This window comes from Fukomys damarensis, unplaced genomic scaffold (genome assembly GCF_012274545.1).
Source record: "Fukomys damarensis isolate Sample0158 unplaced genomic scaffold, DMR_v1.0_HiC HiC_scaffold_27, whole genome shotgun sequence".
In the NCBI taxonomy this organism is placed as follows: domain Eukaryota; kingdom Metazoa; phylum Chordata; class Mammalia; order Rodentia; family Bathyergidae; genus Fukomys; species Fukomys damarensis.
This window is the reverse complement of record NW_022900939.1, coordinates 3932088-3951319: the sequence shown is the minus strand read 5'-3', so window position 1 is coordinate 3951319 and position 19232 is coordinate 3932088. Positions and strand designations below refer to the sequence as shown.

Genomic DNA, 19232 nt, shown 5'->3' with positions numbered 1-19232 from the left:
AGCATCAATTTTCTCTTTCTGATCTACTTGTTGATAAGGCATGCAGTATTCATAGCATCAATTGAAATACATATACACAATCATATTGTATTGTGTATATATGTAGAATTTATATAGACAAGTCATATAATGACTTCTTAATTACCTAAGACAGAAACTTGTTTTATCCATCATGGAAGTATGAAGAAGATAAATTAGATGCTAAATGATAAATGTCTTTAAGATATTCTGTAGCATAGCTGTACAATAAGATGTAGAAATTTATCTAAAATGTTATTAATTATACACAATACACTTTTCAAGGCAGCATAAACTTCCATTGCATCTATTTTAAAAAGTGATACTATATTTATTACTCTCCCCAACTGTAAAGATTTATAAAGAATATTTTTCTTTAACTATTAATACATCACTATACTTGGTACTATGGTTTCATTATATTCTTTGATTTAATTCACATAGTTAAAGGTGATAGATTAATAACTATCACTAATTTTCATTTTCTAGGCTATGCTTAATGCTATTGTGTTGCTGATTGCATCACTTGGGCTAAGGTACCATAACTGATCTAATTAGTTGTCCTCCCTGGTATAATGAAAATGTAATTGCCTTAGAGTCTTTAGAGGCTCAAAACCTAAAAACCAGCTATATCTGGAAGGTCGGAAGTATTAACCCAAGAATTAAACCAAGGCCAGCAACAATGGCAAAAATAGAAATGAGAAGACATTTAAACCAGACACAAACACAGACTTCTGCTTTAAAAAATAAACTCTGGGGCAATTAAATGTAAAAGTCTGACAGTCAACTGTCTAGACATGCTGAACCGATAGCATAGGAAGTAACAAAACAGATAAATTGGGGTTCTAGAAAAATTCAAAAAAGAAATAATTTCCCAGATAACCACAGAGATGGTGAGAAGAATGAAAGACATGGTTAAAGACTCTAGAGCAGAAACATTAAAAACAATAGATGAGCTCAGTACCATGATGGAAACCTTGAATGCCCAACACAGGAAAGAAATGGAATCCATGAAACAGATTCAAACAGATATCCAGGAGATTTAAAACTCTGTACAAAGTATTTGCAGCAGAATGAACAAATGTGAAGATAGAATTTCAGATATAGAAGATAGGATTGCAGTCAGTGACCATGAAAACAGAGCGCTCTTAAAAACAGTAAGGGCTCATGAGAAATCAATCCAACAACTCTTAGATGATGCAAAGAAGAATAATACAAGACTGATAAGAATCCATAAAGTAGCACGAGAAAGTACAAATGACATAAAAAAAAAGTTCACATAATTAATGAAAGAAAACTTCCCAAATAGAGGAGAAGAATTTGACATACAGATAAATGAGGCATATAAGACTCCAACTAGCCATGATTTAAAAAAAAAATCTACACTTAGACATATAATAATCAAGATCCAGGAAACCCAACAGAAGAACAAAATACTACAAGCAGATAGAGAAAAGAAACAAATCATAGGCAAAGGAAAGCCCATCAGAATCAGAATCACAGTAGACTTTTCAACACAAACCCTCAACTCAAGGAGAACCTGGACTGAGGTATTTCAAGTCCTAAAAGAAAACAACCTCCAACCTAGACTGATGCATCCTGTGAAGCTATCTTTCAAAATTGATGGGGAAATAAGGTACTTCAACAACAAAGAACACCTGAGAAATTTCATGAACACCATTGGCACTCCAAATACTTCTGAACAATATCCTGGAAAAAGACAGTGAGGGCCACACTCCATAAGGGCCAACAGAGCAAATAAGCAGGCAAGGCAAGAAATTAAAGAGGGGGAAAAATAAAAAGTAAAAGAAGCAACAACAGGAAAATAACATGACAATGGAAAGTTAATACATAACACTTATAATCATCAATGTTAATAGCCTCAATTCATCAATCAAAAGAAATAGGCTGGCAGAATGAATTAAGAAGCAAAATCCAATGATATGCTGTATACAAGAAACCTGCTTAATCCACAAAGAAACTCATGGACTGATAGTAAAAGGATGGAAAACAGTTCTTCATGTAGCAGGAGCCTGGAAAAAAGAGGAAGTAGCTATCTTATTTGCAGACAGAATGGATTTCAAACCAAAACTAATTAAGAAAGACAAAGAAGGCCACTACATCCTTGTAAAGGAAACAGTACAAGAGGAAGAAATCACAGTCATAAATATATATGCACCAAATATTAATGCCCCCAACTATACAAAACAAATATTAATGGATATGAAAAACAAAATAAGCACTAATACAATTGTAGTGGGGGACCTCAATACTCCACTGACACAAATATACAGATAATCTAGACAAAAAATTAACAATGAAATAACAGAACAAAACCAAGTTTTAGAACAAATGGACATAGGAGATGTCGACAGAGTATTCCACCCCACAAAATCAGAATATACATCCTTTTCAGCTGCACAATGGTTATTCTCCAAAATAAACCAAATGCTATCTTAATAACATGCTTAAGTAAATGCAAAGGAATGGAAGTTATTCCCTGTATACTATCAGATCATGGTGCAATTAAATGGGAGATGAATAGCATAAGAAACCACAAGAACTTCACAAACACAGGGAAATTAAATCAACACTGATGAACAACCACTGGATCACAGAGGAAATTAAAGAAGAAATTAGAGAGTTTCTACAATTAAATGATAATGCCAATACAACATATGGGAATCTATGGAGCACAATGAAAGCAGTTTTATCAGGGAAATTCATAGCAGTGAAGGCCCATACTAAGAAAACAGAGCAAGCTCAAATGAACAACCTAATGATGAATCTTAGACTCCTGGAAAAAGAAGAGCAAGAGAATCCCAAAGCTCATAGAAGAGAGCAAATTACAAAGATTAGACCAGAAATCAATGCAATGGAAATTAGGAAAATGATACCAAAAAATCAATGAATGGAAGAGTTGGTTTTTTGAAAGAATGAATAAAATTGATAAATCCTTAGCCAACCTTATCCAAAAAGGAAAGAAAAGGCTCAAATTCATGCAATTATGAAGGAAAAAGGTGAAGTCACAACAGATCCACCAGAAATCCAGAGGATCATCAATGCCTACTTCAAAAGTGTGTAATATAATAAAATGGAAAATACAAAAGAAGTGGACAGATTCCTAGATACATATGAACTTCCAAAGTTGAACAAAGAAGATATAAAAATTCTAAACAACCCAATTACATTCAGTGGAATTGAAAATATAATTAAAACGTTGCCAACAAAGAAAAGTCAAGGTCCTGATGGCTTTACTGCTGAATTCTAGAAGACATTTAGAACTATCACCACTACACTTTAAACTCTCCAATGAAATTGAAAGGAAAGCAATACTTCCAAATTCACTCCTGGAAGCAAGTATTACTTTGATTCTAAAACCAGGGAAAGACCCAACCAAAACAAAAAGAACTACAGGTCAATCTCCCTAATGAACATAGATGCAAAAATCCTCAACACAATACAGGCAAACAGAATACAGAAGATCATCAAGAAGATCATACACCCTGACCAAGTCGGATCTATAACTGGGATGCAAGGATGGTTCAACTTATGTAAATCAATAAATGTAATACACTATTTTAGCAGAGTTGAGGAAAAAAACCATATAATCAGAGGCAGAAAAGGCATTTGACAAAATTCAACACCCATTCATGTAAAAAAAACAACCTACAGAAAATTGGAATAGATGATCTTTATCTCAACCTGGTAAAGGCTGTCTATGAAAATCCAACAGTCAATATCAAACTAAATGCTCAAAAACTGAAAACCTTCACAAGAAAATCAGGAACAAGACAAGAATGTCCACTATCACCACTGTGTTCAATATAGTTCTAGAAACATTAGCCACAGAAATTAGACAAGAAAAAGAAATAAAAGTAATAAAGATAGGAAAGGAAAAAGTTCAACCATCACAATTTGCTGATGATATGATACTGTACATAGAAGACCCCCCAGAAAAGACTCTGCCAAAAGACTTAAATGACAAATTCAGTAGAGTAGCTGGATAGAAAGTCAACATGCAAAAATCAATAGCCTTCTTGTACATAAATAACAGACTCACTGAGAGAGAAATTAGGGAAACAATTCCTTTCACAATATCCTCCAAAAAATGAAATATCTTGGAATCAATCTAAGGAAGGAGACAAAAGATTCAAAATTACAACACTCTGAAAAAAGAGATAGAAGAAAATATAACAAGATGGAAAGATATCCCTTGCTCGTGGATAGGAAAAACAAACATAGTGAAAATGGCCATACTTCCAAAACTTGAGAAAACAATCCAAAAATTCATTTGGAGCCAGAAGGTACTAGAATAGCAAAAACCATTCTAGGCAACAGAGACGTAGCAGTGGGTATCACAATTCCAAACTTGAAACTATATTACAAGGCCACTGTGATAAAATCACAGTACTGGCAAAGAAATAGACCTGAGGATCAGTGGAATAGATTGCAAGATGCAGAAACAACACCAGACATACTCAGCTACATCCTCTTTGACAAAGGAGCCAACCATCCTCACTGGAGGAAAGAGAGCCACTTTAATAAATGGTGTTGGAAAAACTGTCTTTCAGCTTGCCAAAGATTAAAACTAGATCCCTATCTGTCACCATGCACTAAGCTAAAATCCAAGTGAATTAAAGATCTAAACACCAAAACAGAAACATTAAACTTATTGGAAAGTAATTTGGGTAGAACTCTTGAAGACATTGGCATAGAGGAAGATTTTATGAAAAAATCCTCTGTAGTACAAGAACTTGCAAAAAGAATTAAAAATGGGATCTCAATGTATCAAAAAGTTTTTCAGTGAAAGCGAAACCACCAACAGAGCTAAGAGACAACCTACAATGTGGGAAAAACTTTTTACCAGATGCTCCTCCGACAAAGGACTACTATCTAGAATATATAAAGAACTCAAAAAAAATCCAGAGCCCCCAAATACAAAGACCTGATTCAAAAATGGGTATGTGAAATGAACAGACATTTCTCAGACAAAGAAGTAAAGCAGCAAATAAATATATGAAAGAATGATCAACATCACTGGTCATTTGAGAGATGCTGATGAAAACAACACTAAGATTCCACCTTACCCCAGAAACAATGGCTGCTACCAACCATTAACAAATGCTAGTGGGGCTAGGGGGAAACAGGAACACTTCTCCATTGTCAGTGGGAGTGCAGACTGGTGCAACCACAGTTGAAATCAATATGGAGATACCTCAAAGAACTAGGATTAGAGGTCCCATTAGACCCAGCTATTCCTCTGCTGGGTATCTTCCTAAAAGAATTAAAGGATTCATACCACAGTGATATATATGCGCACCCATGGTTATAGTGGTACAGTTTGTAATAGCTAAAACTTGGAAACAACCCAAATGCCCATCAACTGGAGACTGGATAAATAATATGTGTTTTTCTATAAATGGAGTACTACTCATCCATAAAGAATGAGAAAGTAGAGATATTTATAGCTAATTGGATGCACATTAAGGCTATACTCTTAGTTGCTCTGATGTGAAAAATTAAAAGAGTAAAAAAGTTTCAAATGGTACAACTGATAGTGTGAAATAAGAAGAAAATAGCTAAAGGGGAAGTGGGAAGGGTAGGTGAAAGGAAATAAGGGAAAAATTGTGAAAAAATGGAAACAAAGTCTTTTTAAATAGGGAAGGGTGAAGGGGGTGAAGGGAGGGAAGGAGTATGGGGAAAAAATTAGAACCAAGACATATCACGTAAAGGTACAAGATCCCAATGATAAATGTTAGTGTATTGTTTGCTTTAAATGTGCCAATAAACTTAATGGAAAAAAATTATTTCTCAACATTTTACACATTTAGTATGAGTGCATTGAGAACTTTTTAGGACTTCTGACTAATCAGTCACCATCTGAAACCTGCTGGCCACTGTGGAAAAGAAAAATAGGCTGGCAAGTGGTGTATTTTCATAAGCAATCTAACATTCATCTCATAAGTAACACTTGTAGATGAAAATTAAGGAATTTTTCCCCCCAAAAAAAAACACTTTTTCCCCATTTAAACAAAGTACAAAGCTATCCTGTGCATAAAAGGCAAAAACTAATACATGAAAACAATGAAGGAATCAACAATCATGTAAACCTCTGTAATTAAAATTTTATATTAAATATTTGGCTTTTGGAAATTAACGGTGCTTTCCCCAGTACTGTACTGTGTCTCCATCAATTCTATCATCCAACTGAAAAACACGTCCAATAACAAGTTTGAGATGAGGAGCGAAACAATCATTGTTAGGAGAATGTTTTCCTCCTTGAAAGCTGTGCGGCGAGGGCTTCCTTCACGTCTTTATTTCTCAGGCTGTAAATCATGGGGTTTAGCATGGGAATCACTGTGGTGTAGAACACAGCCACCACTTTCCCTTGCTCCACAGATTCCTTGGATGGGGGCCTGAGGTACATGACAAAGAGTGTCAGGTAGAATATGGTGACAGCGGTCACGTGGGAGCCACAGGTGGAGAAAGCTTTGTGTCTGCCTGTGGTGGAACGGATCCTCAGGATTGCGCGGAAAAGGAAAAGGTAGGAAAGAAGAATGGTGAACAGGGAGAAGGACAGGTTACACCCGGCCACAACGAACATGGACGTTTCTTTCTTGTAGGTGTCGGAGCAAGCCAGCTTGATGAGCGGGGGGTCAGCGCAGTAGAAGTGGTTGATTTCATTGGGGCCACAGAAGGACAGGCTGTAGGTCCACATGGTCTCCATGAGGCCGGTGAGCGCCCCATACACATAGGGCACCAGGATGAGCCCCAGGCACACGCGCTTTGACATCTTGCTGCCATAGAGCAGCGGGTTCCCGATGGCCAGGTACCTGTCAAAGGCCATCACAGCCAGGATGTACAACTCCACGATGACCAAGGCGATGAACAAGTAACACTGCAACAGGCACGCAGGGTAGGAGATGGTTTTCTTCTCTGCGAGGAGAATCTCCAGCATCTTTGGAGTCACATTGGAAGAGAAGCAGAGATCCACGAAGGACAGGTGGCTAAGGAAGAAGTACATGGGTGTGTGGAGCCGGGCACTGACCTGGATCAGGACAATCATGCCCACATTCCCCAGCACCGTGACCAGGTAAACAGCCAGGAACAGCAGGAAGAGGAGAAGCTGCAACTCCCGGAGGCTGGTCAGGCCCAGGAGGACGAACTCCGTCACGGCTGTAAAGTTTCTTAGCATCCTTTTCCTTCACCAGGAAATGAGAACTTTAGATCGGCATAGACCTCCTATTAAATGGTTAAAATTCTTCTATTTTCTTAGTACTTGTTTTGCTTTCATCTTTGCATTTTTTCCTTTTCTGTGACTTAACTTTACCTCTGCAGACACTAGAATGCAAGATTTAATTTGAACAGTGTCTACGTCAACTAGGTGGCAATGCATTTGAACTACAGGTTTTTTTTCTTTAATAATTGCCCTCTTTTCTGTTTTTGTCTACTAAAATGGCCTAAAACTAAACTTCTTGAGCATGTATCCATTTATTTTATCTACACTTTACATCTTATTTAACTTCATACCAATTTTTAATTCTGAGATTTTTCTACATTATATGAATAAACACTTGTAAACTCTACACTTACTTAAGTGAAGTTTCCAAACAACAAGGACAGAATCCTGTGGGAAAAAAAATCTCTTCCTGATAATATTTATTTTTCCCAGTTATGCCAGGTAAAATCCCTTAGTTTCTTTGTTTAAATGCTCTCAATGATAAATTTAAAATGTATGTTAATTCACTATTTGTAAGACATAAATGAAGCATGTCCTATTACATAATGAATAGCTGTTATTTTGGGAGAAAGTAGAAGAAAAGATAAATTCTTGAACAAGTACACATCTTACAGGAAAGCTTTCAGGAAGTCTAACATTCTTCTCATCAATTCAGTCTACTTTAGACAATCCAAACTTTTCAGAGCGTTGGCCCTGAATCAGTGTGCAGAAGGGACTAATTTTAGGATGCTAGCCTACAACTGTGAAATCTGAGCTAGAAAAGGCAAGTGATCATCTAAACAAGACTGGGATTTCACAGTGTGGACTAGAAGCCAACAGCAACTAGGCCCAAGTTTACCCTTCCAGGCCAGACCATGCCTTTACGAGTGAGTTCTTGGAAGAAAGAAAAGGAAAGCTAGGAGAAAAAGAAAAAGAAAAAAAAAACATGATGACAGTAAGTTTCTTTTTCTTTGCTTATTCACAAACTGTATTTGCTTCAGTGAAATGGCAAGTTCTGGCTGAGAGAATTTTTATCTGTTGATTTACAACAACTTCCTTTGTTTGCCCCCTACTGGCTGTGATGGAGACAGAGTGGAGCCCTCCTGACTCAAAAGCTAAGAGAAACCACAGATGGCAGAACCATCAAACTGAATTAGCCAAACCTTCTCCATTCTCAGAGGACCTGAATCCACATGCCAGCTCAGAATACTGCATGAATGGAAATAAGCTTCTATTTTGTTTCAGTGCCTGTCATTCTGTTTGCTTTCACAGGGACTGAACCTTTTATCTACTGATACACTTTGGGATCAGTGCCCAAGATCACTACAAGGATGATGTGTGTGGAAGATTAAACTTTATAAAATGATGACTGTTGGTTAGAGTTGAATTAGAGTTGTGGTCAAGAACTGTAGCGTGACTTAAAGCATGTGCTATGCTTGGATGAGCCTGGTGTCAACTGCGTGAGACATTTTAAAGTTTCCCTAAACCTTCTTTCCATCCATTTCATTGCATATAACATTCTAAAATGTTCACTAACGTGCAGACACAATGTTTCCCAGTTCTATGGAAGGAAGGTGAATCATACAAGTTTTAAGAAATAAAAGTTGAAATTAAAATACTAGACAAATATACTCTTTAAATTCATCACCTGGCTGCTATCTATGGAGGATTTTTCACTGGAAATTTTATTTCACTGAATCTCTGGCCTCATAATGCCCCTCTGTTTTCTCTTGTTTCTACTCCCTTCTTGTTTCTTACCTCCACCTTCCTTTACTTTTTCTTGATATGAGCCAAAAATTTCCTTTGCTTTCTCCATATTACTCTGAGTCATCCACTTTTTCCTGGCTCTTATTCTCAAACTCAGCCTGAGGTCCATCCTTGTCTGTGTACATTAAGATGTTTTGTGAAAGTAAAGGTTTTGAATATAATAGTAAACAGGACTGTTAGAAGGATAGCGATACTCTATCATCTATCCATCTCCCTGATATCTCTTCCTCCTCTCCTCTTTACTATAAATGCAAATCTGACTCTGCATCTTATCTATATCCAGACAGAATAATACTGACATGTATGTAAACATGCGTGAGTACATGTGCAGAGAGATACGTGCATACAATTTTAAATTGTACCAGTATGCATGCATGTATTTTCCAGAGGATAGTAGCGTACCTCTCTTGCTTTTTCTCATTCCCTAACATAGAACACTAGACCATCATGTGCACTGTTCTGTGCATGCATGAACATCCTAACATCCCACCTTCTTTTTTAAAAGTCTACCAAGATATGCGGGTACTGTCCAAGACTTTAACATTTTGTCTTTAAATATTTCTAGTAATCGGCACTAATATTTATCTCACAAGATCAATTGAAAAATTTTGAATTTGGTAAATTTGGCTTAAAAATTATGCCTGTGCTAGAGATTATCTCTCCACAACTGTAGATAAATTGCATGAATTCTGTGAACATTGGGATTTCTTACCTTAAAATATTGTTGCAGGGGTTTTCCTTGAGGATTAAAAGTTGTAATGTATGTAGAGATCTAACAGTGTATGAAACACATGCATACATCACAGGAAATTTCAGTTTCTTTTTCCTCTTTGTTTAATCTTTAGAACAAGTGGAAATTCTCAGATTTTCAGCATTAGTCTTACACATAAGGCCAACAGCACTTTTTCTGTGCAATCTTTTAACTATTTGTAACTACACACTCATTCCTACCAAGTAAATGTTTGTATTCCAATTCTAAAGGCAGCACTTTTACTAGTTCCTAACATACCCCCAAAATATAGGCAATACTTCCAAAAGGATACAGAGATGCAACCTAGGAAGAAGTAGAGAGAATCTAGGGGTCTTCAAGGTTAATAAGGGAAAACAAATTTCCTTGTATTTATAAGGTTGACTGCTTTTCCCAATTGCATGTTTTAAAATAAAGATGAAATCATCAGTTCCACCAATGAAGCGCTCCCTGAAGGCAGCTCAGACACTTTTAGCGCAGGAGTTAGATGTAATTTCACATCCCTGGTGGGTCTCCTGCATTTCTCTGTGTAACGACCTTCCTTCCCATGCCTCTGTCTCATGAGGCACCCCGCTCCCCACCACACTCCTCACTCAGTGGAAACGGCTGCATTCTTACAAAAGGGACTTCCCTCCCTTGCCCAGTACTGCAGCTGTGGCACCTCCCGACCCACGGCACACGGCAGGGAGGGTGCATTTATGTCAAAGCCAGAATCGTCACTTGTTTCGGCCTTTGCTTTTCTTATCCCATCATGGTTGGTTTGGAGAAAACTCTGAGAACAAATGAAGGGAATCAGAGAATAAAGAATGACATGAATTGACGTAATTTCTTTTCCAAATTCTGTATTTACATAAGGGTGACAACAAGAGATGAGACCATCTGTTAGGGCTCCTTTAGAAGCTTCTAGATGTGAGCTTGAATCCCAAGTCTTGAGCTCATTCTGTTCTTTCACCATATTGAGCAGTGACATTAGGAGCAACCTATCGATATCATTATGTTTCTTATTTTTCCAAAATATTCAAAAGAATCAATATTGATGGCTTAGGGCCTTGTATCCTATAAGTGGCTGATTACAGGAATCCAGGGTACACAGTTTATATATCTCTTTAAATGTTTGTTCAGTGGGTGGATGATCAATGTTCTCTTTACTGTGTGAGATATGCGTATTAGCATTTTTAAAACTAGCTAACAAGGCAATTCCAGAAAGCACAGAACTTATTCAGAAAACTCATTCTTAGTATATGGATCCTCTAGAACCACTCTCAGCTACCAAATCTGTATTTCCAAGGGTTCGGCAAAGAAATGCAGCCCATAGGAGATCACATATATATAGAGAGAGAGAATAATATATACTATACTGCATACATATAATATGTATTACATATATATTGAATATAAGATAGATAGATAGACAGATAGATAGATAGATAGATATAGATAGACAGACAGACAGACAATTGTTATGGAGATTGACTTATGCAACAGTGAAGCCCAATGTGCCCTGAAAACTGGAAAACAAGGAAGGCCCATGGGATAGCTCAGTCTGAATCCAAAGGCATAAAAACTAGGGCAACCTACTCTTGATGTGAGTGTAAGCGCTGAGAACAGGAGCACCAACATCTGGGGCCACAATATGGATGCTCGCCCTCAAACAGAGTGGGCAACTGTGCCTTCCTTTTGGTGCTCTGTTCTCTGCTGGCCTTCTGTAGACAAGCTAAAGCTGACCCACCGGACGAGAAGGGTGTCTTTGTTCACTCTACTGCCTCAAACGTTAACCTCTTCCAGAGAAACATTCACAGACACACCCAGAAATGATGCTTTATCGACCACACAGCATCCCTCAGCCCAGTCAAATTCACACATAAAATTCACCATTGTGTTCCTATTTTCCAACAGTGTACTCTTCTTTCCATTTGTTTCAAAGCAGAGGCACAAACAAACAGGGCAGATCACATTTTTATTTTGATTCCTTCAATGAGGTGCTATTTCCTCACTATATTTCTGATAGAATTAAAAAAAAACAGTGATCTCTTCTAGTATAACAGAGTAGAAAATTCCAAGTTTGCCAGTGAAATATAAATTCGCCAGTACTGCACATGCCTAAGCTTATTCTGAAGGCGCAGCTTGGCCCATGTAGAAATCCAATTTTCTTTGGTTTGAGTAGCCACAGGGTAAAAGCCTACAGCGAGGCTCTAGAGAAAACAAATGGGAGTCCACACAAGGCTGTGCATGTTGGTCATGGCAGACGCACAGACATGGAGCACTTTGAACTCGATGATGCAAGTACAGGAAGAGTGAATGACCATGCACATGTGATAGCCATGCTTTATGTAGAGCAGAGACAGGGACGGAAGAGGGACAGGACAGGGTACAATGACAGAACATTGAGTCAACAAGAAGGCAACCATGCCATACTGTTCAAATAAGTTGAGTAAAAAACACAACTTTTCAAGCAAAAGTTTAATTACAATTTGTAGGCTTTGAAGATTGGTTAAAAGATTTCCTGAATGTGTGATTTGTGTGTCCAAATTTAGCACAATTAAGTGAACATGTACTATTAGAGACAAGACAGAGAAGGCAAGCTGCAGCACTGGACAGCTGGTCCACCGCAGGAGGCTAAATTCTTTCTCGTGGGCCTGATTTATTCTGAACATTTCCAGAAGCAATCTTCTGTTTAAAGAAATGAAAACAGGGATTAATCATGAAAAAATTATGCACATTGAAGATTCCATTAGTATATTTTATATTTTATAGAAATAGCTCCTTTCTTCATACTACCGTTATAATCTCTACTTCCTGTTTTCTATCTTTTATCTATGGCCCTTTTTTGAACACAAGCTAGGTACCAGGATCATTGATAAAAAATAATCACTCTCATAACATCATTTCTTACCTTGTGGGATATACAGTGTCATAGAAGATATGATCTTTTATTATATTCAAAAATATAAATGCAAGGAAAGAAATTATAGAAATGTATAAAATAGGTGGAATGCGTTTTCAGTTAATAATTTATATCTAACATATATTTAGTGAAAACTTTGTACGCGAAATCGTCTTCGTGCTTTGCAAATATTAATTCATCTCATAGCATCTCTATGCAAAAATTCCACATCTCCAGTACCGTCATTAACAAGGGGAAGATTCTGAGGCAGAGTGAGTTTCAGTAAAATCCCAGTAAATCTGATTTCAGAATTCATGCACTTAATGTCCATGTGGCTAATAAATGATGGAGTCAGAATCTAACCACAAAGCTTATTTGTTGAACAAGTTGAATGTGTCTATACCTTATGAAATAGGATCATTTTTCATCATGGATTGCATGTTTTAGTATGTGAGCAGCTGTCAAACACTTGATCAACAACAACTTTGACATACAGAAAATGATTATATTATTCATTACAGGGCTTTTTGTTCAAATATAGTGTGGAAATATATATTATGATGTAGGGAACTATAAAAAAGTTTGAAACCAGACAGATATAAACCTCCCTTTTGATTGATGTGATTTTATATTTATAAAGAGACTGTTACTGTCAGCTTCCTCGTGTTTAAAATGGATATCACAATACTGAACCCGTAGTTTTGACAGGCAGAGAAAGAGATACAACATACATTAAAACAATGCACAAGTTTTGATAATTATTTATTTCTCTTCTTTCATGTGCCACTGTATCTAAACATTCTTCAAATATCCTTTGGTCACTGGAAGGTGTTTGTTATCTGAACAAAGATATTAGTCTCACAAAATCACAATTCCCTAGAACATTTCTTAATATACATGGCTAAGTTTTCCTTGAAGAAATAGCAATTGAAGTGATGACCTTTTAGTTATGTGGGAAAATTATAAACTCTTTTATGATAATTACTGTTTCTTAGGAGAGTATCATAAATATCTTCCAACTTGTTCTAGGTTCTTCCTTCACTATACCGTACAAGTTGCTCAATAAATAAAAACTCTAAAAGAATCAACTTTAAAAGGGGAAGAACTTGGACTTTAGACTGTTCCTGAGATCTCACATAGCAGACTTCAATAAGGGAGCTTTTTAAAAAAGTTGTTGGTAAGGGAATAATGCCATAAATTTTAGATAAAATGATTTATTAAAATGATTTATTAAAGAAAAATGAGTGAGTGCTTCCTTAGCCTATGTCCGTCGCAGTACAATGTGGGTCACAGATGGTCTCCACAGGCTGATGTCTTTACTCCAACTACCCAGTCCATTCATCCCAGTACTTGATGCAATTTATTTACCTTAACCTCATGTGTATGTGGGCATAGCTGTGAGTTTAATATTTGATGAATCAGTCATCGATGTCAAGAACACTTTGTTCACTCGTATTTACTTCTGAAAAGCATCAAAGCCTATGACCCATCGTGTATTTCCTCAGAGCCATCAGTTAGTCCATTCAAAGACAATCATTTTCCCTGTCCTACTGTGGAAACACTTGTCCTCTGTGACTGTGGACATTTGTTAAGTTTTTTAATGCTTCATTCATTACTGAACCTTGATTTTGAGTTACACTAGGATGTAAGAATGAGGCCTGGACCCAGAGATCAAAAGACTGGAAGAATAAAAGGGGCTGTTTTTGCAAAATTAAATATGTGTGGAGATTTAAATAGCAATATCCAACTATGTGTATGTATTTTAGTAGGATCCAATAAATGCTTAAATGTATACATTTAGAAAAATAGTAACTCAGCAAATGTTTGTCAATTTTTCTTATATTATGCGATTTCAAAGCCACCAGAAATGTTATGGCTTTAACAGTCCTCCTGTCATGTGAGCATTAACATATCAGAAAGAGTTTAATACTTTGCATTCTAAAATTAGATGTATACTAACCAATCAGGGCAAGGAAGAGCTGCGGGTAAAATTGAAACTGTGATACCAATAGCAAATCACAGATCCATCTGAAAAAAACATAGCTTATTAGAGATGAGAAAAGCATGTAGCACTTTCTCCCTACAAGTGTAGATATTACTGACAATCTCAACAGGAGTCACTGTTATTTGAGGACACTGATGCAATTTTCTAAGAGCCTAATCCAGAGATAAATAACTGAAAACAACGTTTGGGGCTCTCTTGTGATGGGAGGAGTAAGGTATCTTATGGAAAGTGATTTCCACAGTGGGACAAAGCCAGTGGATGTCAGGCATTGCCAGGCAGGTGTTAAAATAGATTTCCTGTCCTATAGGTGACAGCAAGTTTTGTCAGCACATGTGGGAACATTTGTCAAAAACACAGATTGAAGCCCCATATAATAAACCTACAGAATGATATACTATTAAAAATCAAGTACTGGCAGGGTGCATTTTTAAAATTTTGCATACATATGTACATATTATATAACCACATATATGTTGTTTGATGTGCAATTTTTTCTGAAAATTTAAAAAAAAGATAATAAAGTAACTGCCAAGTGAGAACGGAAGGGTATGGAAAGAAATATTTTACTCTTATATTGTACCCTTCCAAAAAGGTTAGCTATTTTACAACAAAAACATATACATTTTATAATATAAGGACAATGTATAAAGCTTCAGTGTAAAATTTTATAATGACTAATTTACCATAGGGACCTATACGGTTTGCCATCTTTCATGCATACATGACATTTAGGTCTCACACAGTTATAAAATATTTGTATATTTTGTTTTATTGTTATAGATTTTCATCATGAATATAAATTAGCTTTACTATAAATTCTACTAAGTTGGATAAAGTGCTCACAAGTAGATCTTTAATTTATGAAGGGAGATTCTCAGTGATTTTATTTGGAAAGCGCATTTCTTCTGATCAGTTTTCGAAAAGCTTGTTTCACATCCTTGTTCCTTAGACTATAGATGATGGGGTTCAGCATAGGGCTGACGAACGTGTAGAAGACAGCAATGACCTTGGACTGCTCCACGGACTTGTCCGTGGGAGGCCTCACGTACATGCAGAACAGGGTCCCGTAAAACACGGTCACTGCCGCCAGGTGGGACCCGCAGGTGGAGAAAGCTTTGCGCCTGCCCTCGGCAGAGCGCATCCTCAAGATGGCAGTGAGGATGAACAGATAGGAGACGAGAATGATGAGGAGGGAGGTGGAAAGGTTAAACCCTGCTACCACAAACATAGACGTTTCCTTAATGAAGGTGTCTGAGCAGGAGAGGCGGATGAGGGGTGGGTCAGCACAGTAGAAGTGGTTAATGACGTTGGAGCCACAGAAGGTCAAGCGATAGGTCCACATGGTCTCCATCAGGCCACTGAGGAACCCATAGACGTAGGGACCAGCGATCAGGCGCGCACACACTCCTTTGGACATCTTGCTGCCGTAAAGCAAAGGGTTGCAGATGGCCACGTACCTATCATAGGCCATCACGGCTAGCATATAATATTCAGTGATCACCATGGCAATGAAAAAATAGCACTGCACTAAGCAGGCAGAATAGGAAATGGTTTTCTTCTCTGCTAAGAAGTTCACCAGCATCTTGGGGGTGACATTGGTGGAATAGCACAGATCCAAGCAGGACAAGCTGGCAAGAAAGAAGTACATGGGAGTGTGTAGGCGGGGATCCACTCGGATCAGGACCATCATCCCAAGGTTCCCCCCAACGGTGATCAAGTAGATCACCAGGAACAGCACAAAGAGAACAGGCTGAAGCTCCGGGTGATCCGTCAATCCCAAGAGAATAAACTCAGTCACCAAGGTGGAATTTCCTTTGATTGTTCTCCTAGGTACCAGCATGCTCACTTAGCTGACTTAAAATGAAGTAAGACGGTGAATCAGACATCTAGTGATTTCTTTTCTTTTTCTCCAATTCTCTGTCTGTCTGTAGCTTCAATTCTCACTCACCCTCACACTATTAGAGTCAGAGAAGGTAGGGGGAGATTGTCTTAAGGGGTCATGATCTCCATTAGCTCAATGCACTGTTCAGATGGCTCCTAGAGGGAGTGGCTCATTACAGAGATAGGTGCCCAGGTGTAATCCTGGGTCAGTGGTAGCAAGTATTTGCAAAGCATTTCTGCAGTTACAGTGTGTCCGTATTTACAAGCTTCACCTTTGAAAATTTACCTCTCCCTATACCGAGTTAGCCCAGAATTAGAGGGGTCTGAATGAATTTCTCCAGGGTCTGTTGCACTGTTATTTCTGTAAGATCTGGATTTCCATTTCTGCGGGAGCAGAGCAAAGATTTTCAACTCCGGAATAACAAAGACATACTATGTGTGAATTGCTGCATGTGACTCAAAATGGAAGGAATTTTGCTCAAGGAGTGTGTGTGCTTAAAACAAGAAGACAGGGGTAAAGGGAAAAGACGCAATCAAGTCTTTGGTGCTAATCTCATTTTCTCATCTCTTTACTATTTTTCACTTCCCCTAGGAAGCATGTAAGGGTGTCACAGCATATAACAAACGTCGGCAGATTTGTGCAGTGAGTGGAACCGGAACAGAAATCTAACTCTCAGCTTTCTAGCCATAGCAGAAATAGTCCAGCCTGTTCATTATAACAATATAATGCCCAGGATTACAAAGCAAATCTAGCTAGGGAGACAGAACTCTGTTTAGTACAGAGTTAGCACATAACTAATTATAGTGAACTGATCATACTTTCGGCAAACAATACCAGTGCAGAAAACATCAATAATAATAAGAGAATACATCTGGAAATTGTTTGGCTAGAATTCTGAACAATGTATTCTCATTATGAATTCTCAAAAAATTTTTATTAATGATGTATAAAATAGGACAAGGGACCGAAACTCAACTGTCCTTTGGAACCACATGGCTAACAAGAATGAGTGAAGTGTACGGTGTAAGAGTCAGAAGAGAGGAATTAGGAGTGCTTCCCAGTGGACAGAATAGCAACGGCTCTCACTGTGGGGCACAGCGTTTGCTGTGTGCTTCTGTGAAAGCCATGTTTTAAGGCAAAGATGGAGAATCCATGAGCACACAAGCCCAAGGGCAGCACAGCCCTCTCTGTGCACCAGCGAGTCACCCCAGCAGTCGAGTATCAGACAGCAGTTGGTTTTCTTTGTTTTCTAAATTAAAAGCGCAGTGTTGAGGTTTAATTGCAGGGCTGACAGCTGGACATTAGGGGTGTGGTTTGGGCATTCATCTCTTAAAGGTTCACCATCCATCACCATTTTAAGGGCTTAACAAAGTCCAATTTTAAGTACTATGACTTTATGTGAGATCTACTAAAACTAGGGTTGCAATCAATTCTAGCTTTCAACCTATCGTTTTTGTTGTTTTGTTGTTGTTGTTGTTTTGGGGTTTTGGGGGTTTTGTTTTGTTTTGTTTTGGTACCGGGGATTGAACTCAGGTCCTTGTGCTTGCGAGGCAGGTGGCAGAACCACTGAGCTAAATCCCTGGCCCATCAACGTATTTTTAATAAGAGCACGAAACAGAAGTCTGTAGTTCTTGTCTATGATATAAATAACAAGTACATGTAATGCTAATGTCACCACCTGCATACTACCAAAGAGGACTCTGTTCATGAGAACTGCACCAAATAGAAACATGAATTAGCCACTGTCACTCTATGACACTTTCAGTATGTGAACGAATTAATTTTTAAATAAGACAATCTTTTCCAAACAACATGCACTCAAGGTCTTACAGGACTGTGAAGAAAATAAAAATAACTTGTCTTGAAAGTACTTGTTTTGAAAGAGCCAATTAGAAACCTTATGGTAAAGATGATAAAATTTACAGTTAAATTTCATTAATTCAATAGAAAAACTTGAACAAAATTGTCTCGGGAATTGGAATGGCCTCAAACAATAGCAACATTTAACCAGGGTCTGAATAATCACTAGGACTTTTCTGTGCAGAAAGAAGTGTGGAAAGACTTCCAGGTGATGCGAACAGCGCATGCAACTATCATGAGAAAGACTTTCATGAGAAATCAAAGGCTTTCCACATAGGTGCAGGTATGATTTTATACCATGACAAGTAAAACTTTTAAACGTGAGAGTCAGTCAGTCTTAAAGTTCCCATCACTGTTTGCTCTCCAGTCTACCATCACTAGAAAGATTGTCCATTAGACATTTACGTAAGCAGCCACAAAATGTACCTGCTGTGACCCTCAGCATTTTCTAACTCTTAGTCTAATAGACAATGTCAAGCAGCTCGTGTCAAAGCAGTAGAGAAACGAATGAACCAGTTTTGTAACAGTCATGAATATCTGTTCTTTTTATAAGAAATAACACTCAGAAAAATAACTCACCTGTACAGTGGGAGGAGAGCCTTGTAAAGAAAGGTTTTGCTATGGCCCAGGTTTCCTGTCTGAAATTTCTGCGCAATTGGGACTCAGTGTGTACTGTAATGAGCCTTTGGACAACTACACTTACTGTTAAAACACTCAGTGGAAATGGAATTCTACCTAAAAATGTTATATTTCCTTTCTGTGGATAAAAATGATCAACTGTAAACTAGATGATAGAATTAACAGATTTGGTCACTTCATTGATTTTGATTCATCATGATTTTATAT

At 37.6% G+C, this 19232-nt stretch overlaps 2 protein-coding genes across 2 annotated transcripts; both read right to left on the bottom strand.

The window, feature by feature from the left end:
* Positions 1-6280: 6280 nt before the first annotated feature.
* On the bottom strand, positions 6281-7216 carry LOC104851235 (olfactory receptor 5M8). Its single transcript, XM_010608409.1, has one exon. The coding sequence runs from the start codon at positions 7214-7216 to the stop codon at positions 6281-6283; it is 936 nt and encodes a 311-aa protein (XP_010606711.1).
* An 8311-nt stretch (positions 7217-15527) lies between these two features.
* On the bottom strand, positions 15528-16484 carry LOC104851160 (olfactory receptor 1030). Its single transcript, XM_010608340.1, has one exon. It carries the CDS (start codon positions 16482-16484, stop codon positions 15528-15530), a length of 957 nt encoding a protein of 318 aa, XP_010606642.1.
* Between the last annotated feature and the right edge of the window lie 2748 nt (positions 16485-19232).

What these genes read in the sequence shown, in the direction of transcription:
- LOC104851160 (XM_010608340.1), bottom strand. Translation starts at nt 16,484, where the DNA reads ATGCTGGTACCTAGGAGAACAATCAAAGGAAATTCCACCTTGGTGACT.
- LOC104851235 (XM_010608409.1), bottom strand. Translation starts at nt 7,216, where the DNA reads ATGCTAAGAAACTTTACAGCCGTGACGGAGTTCGTCCTCCTGGGCCTG.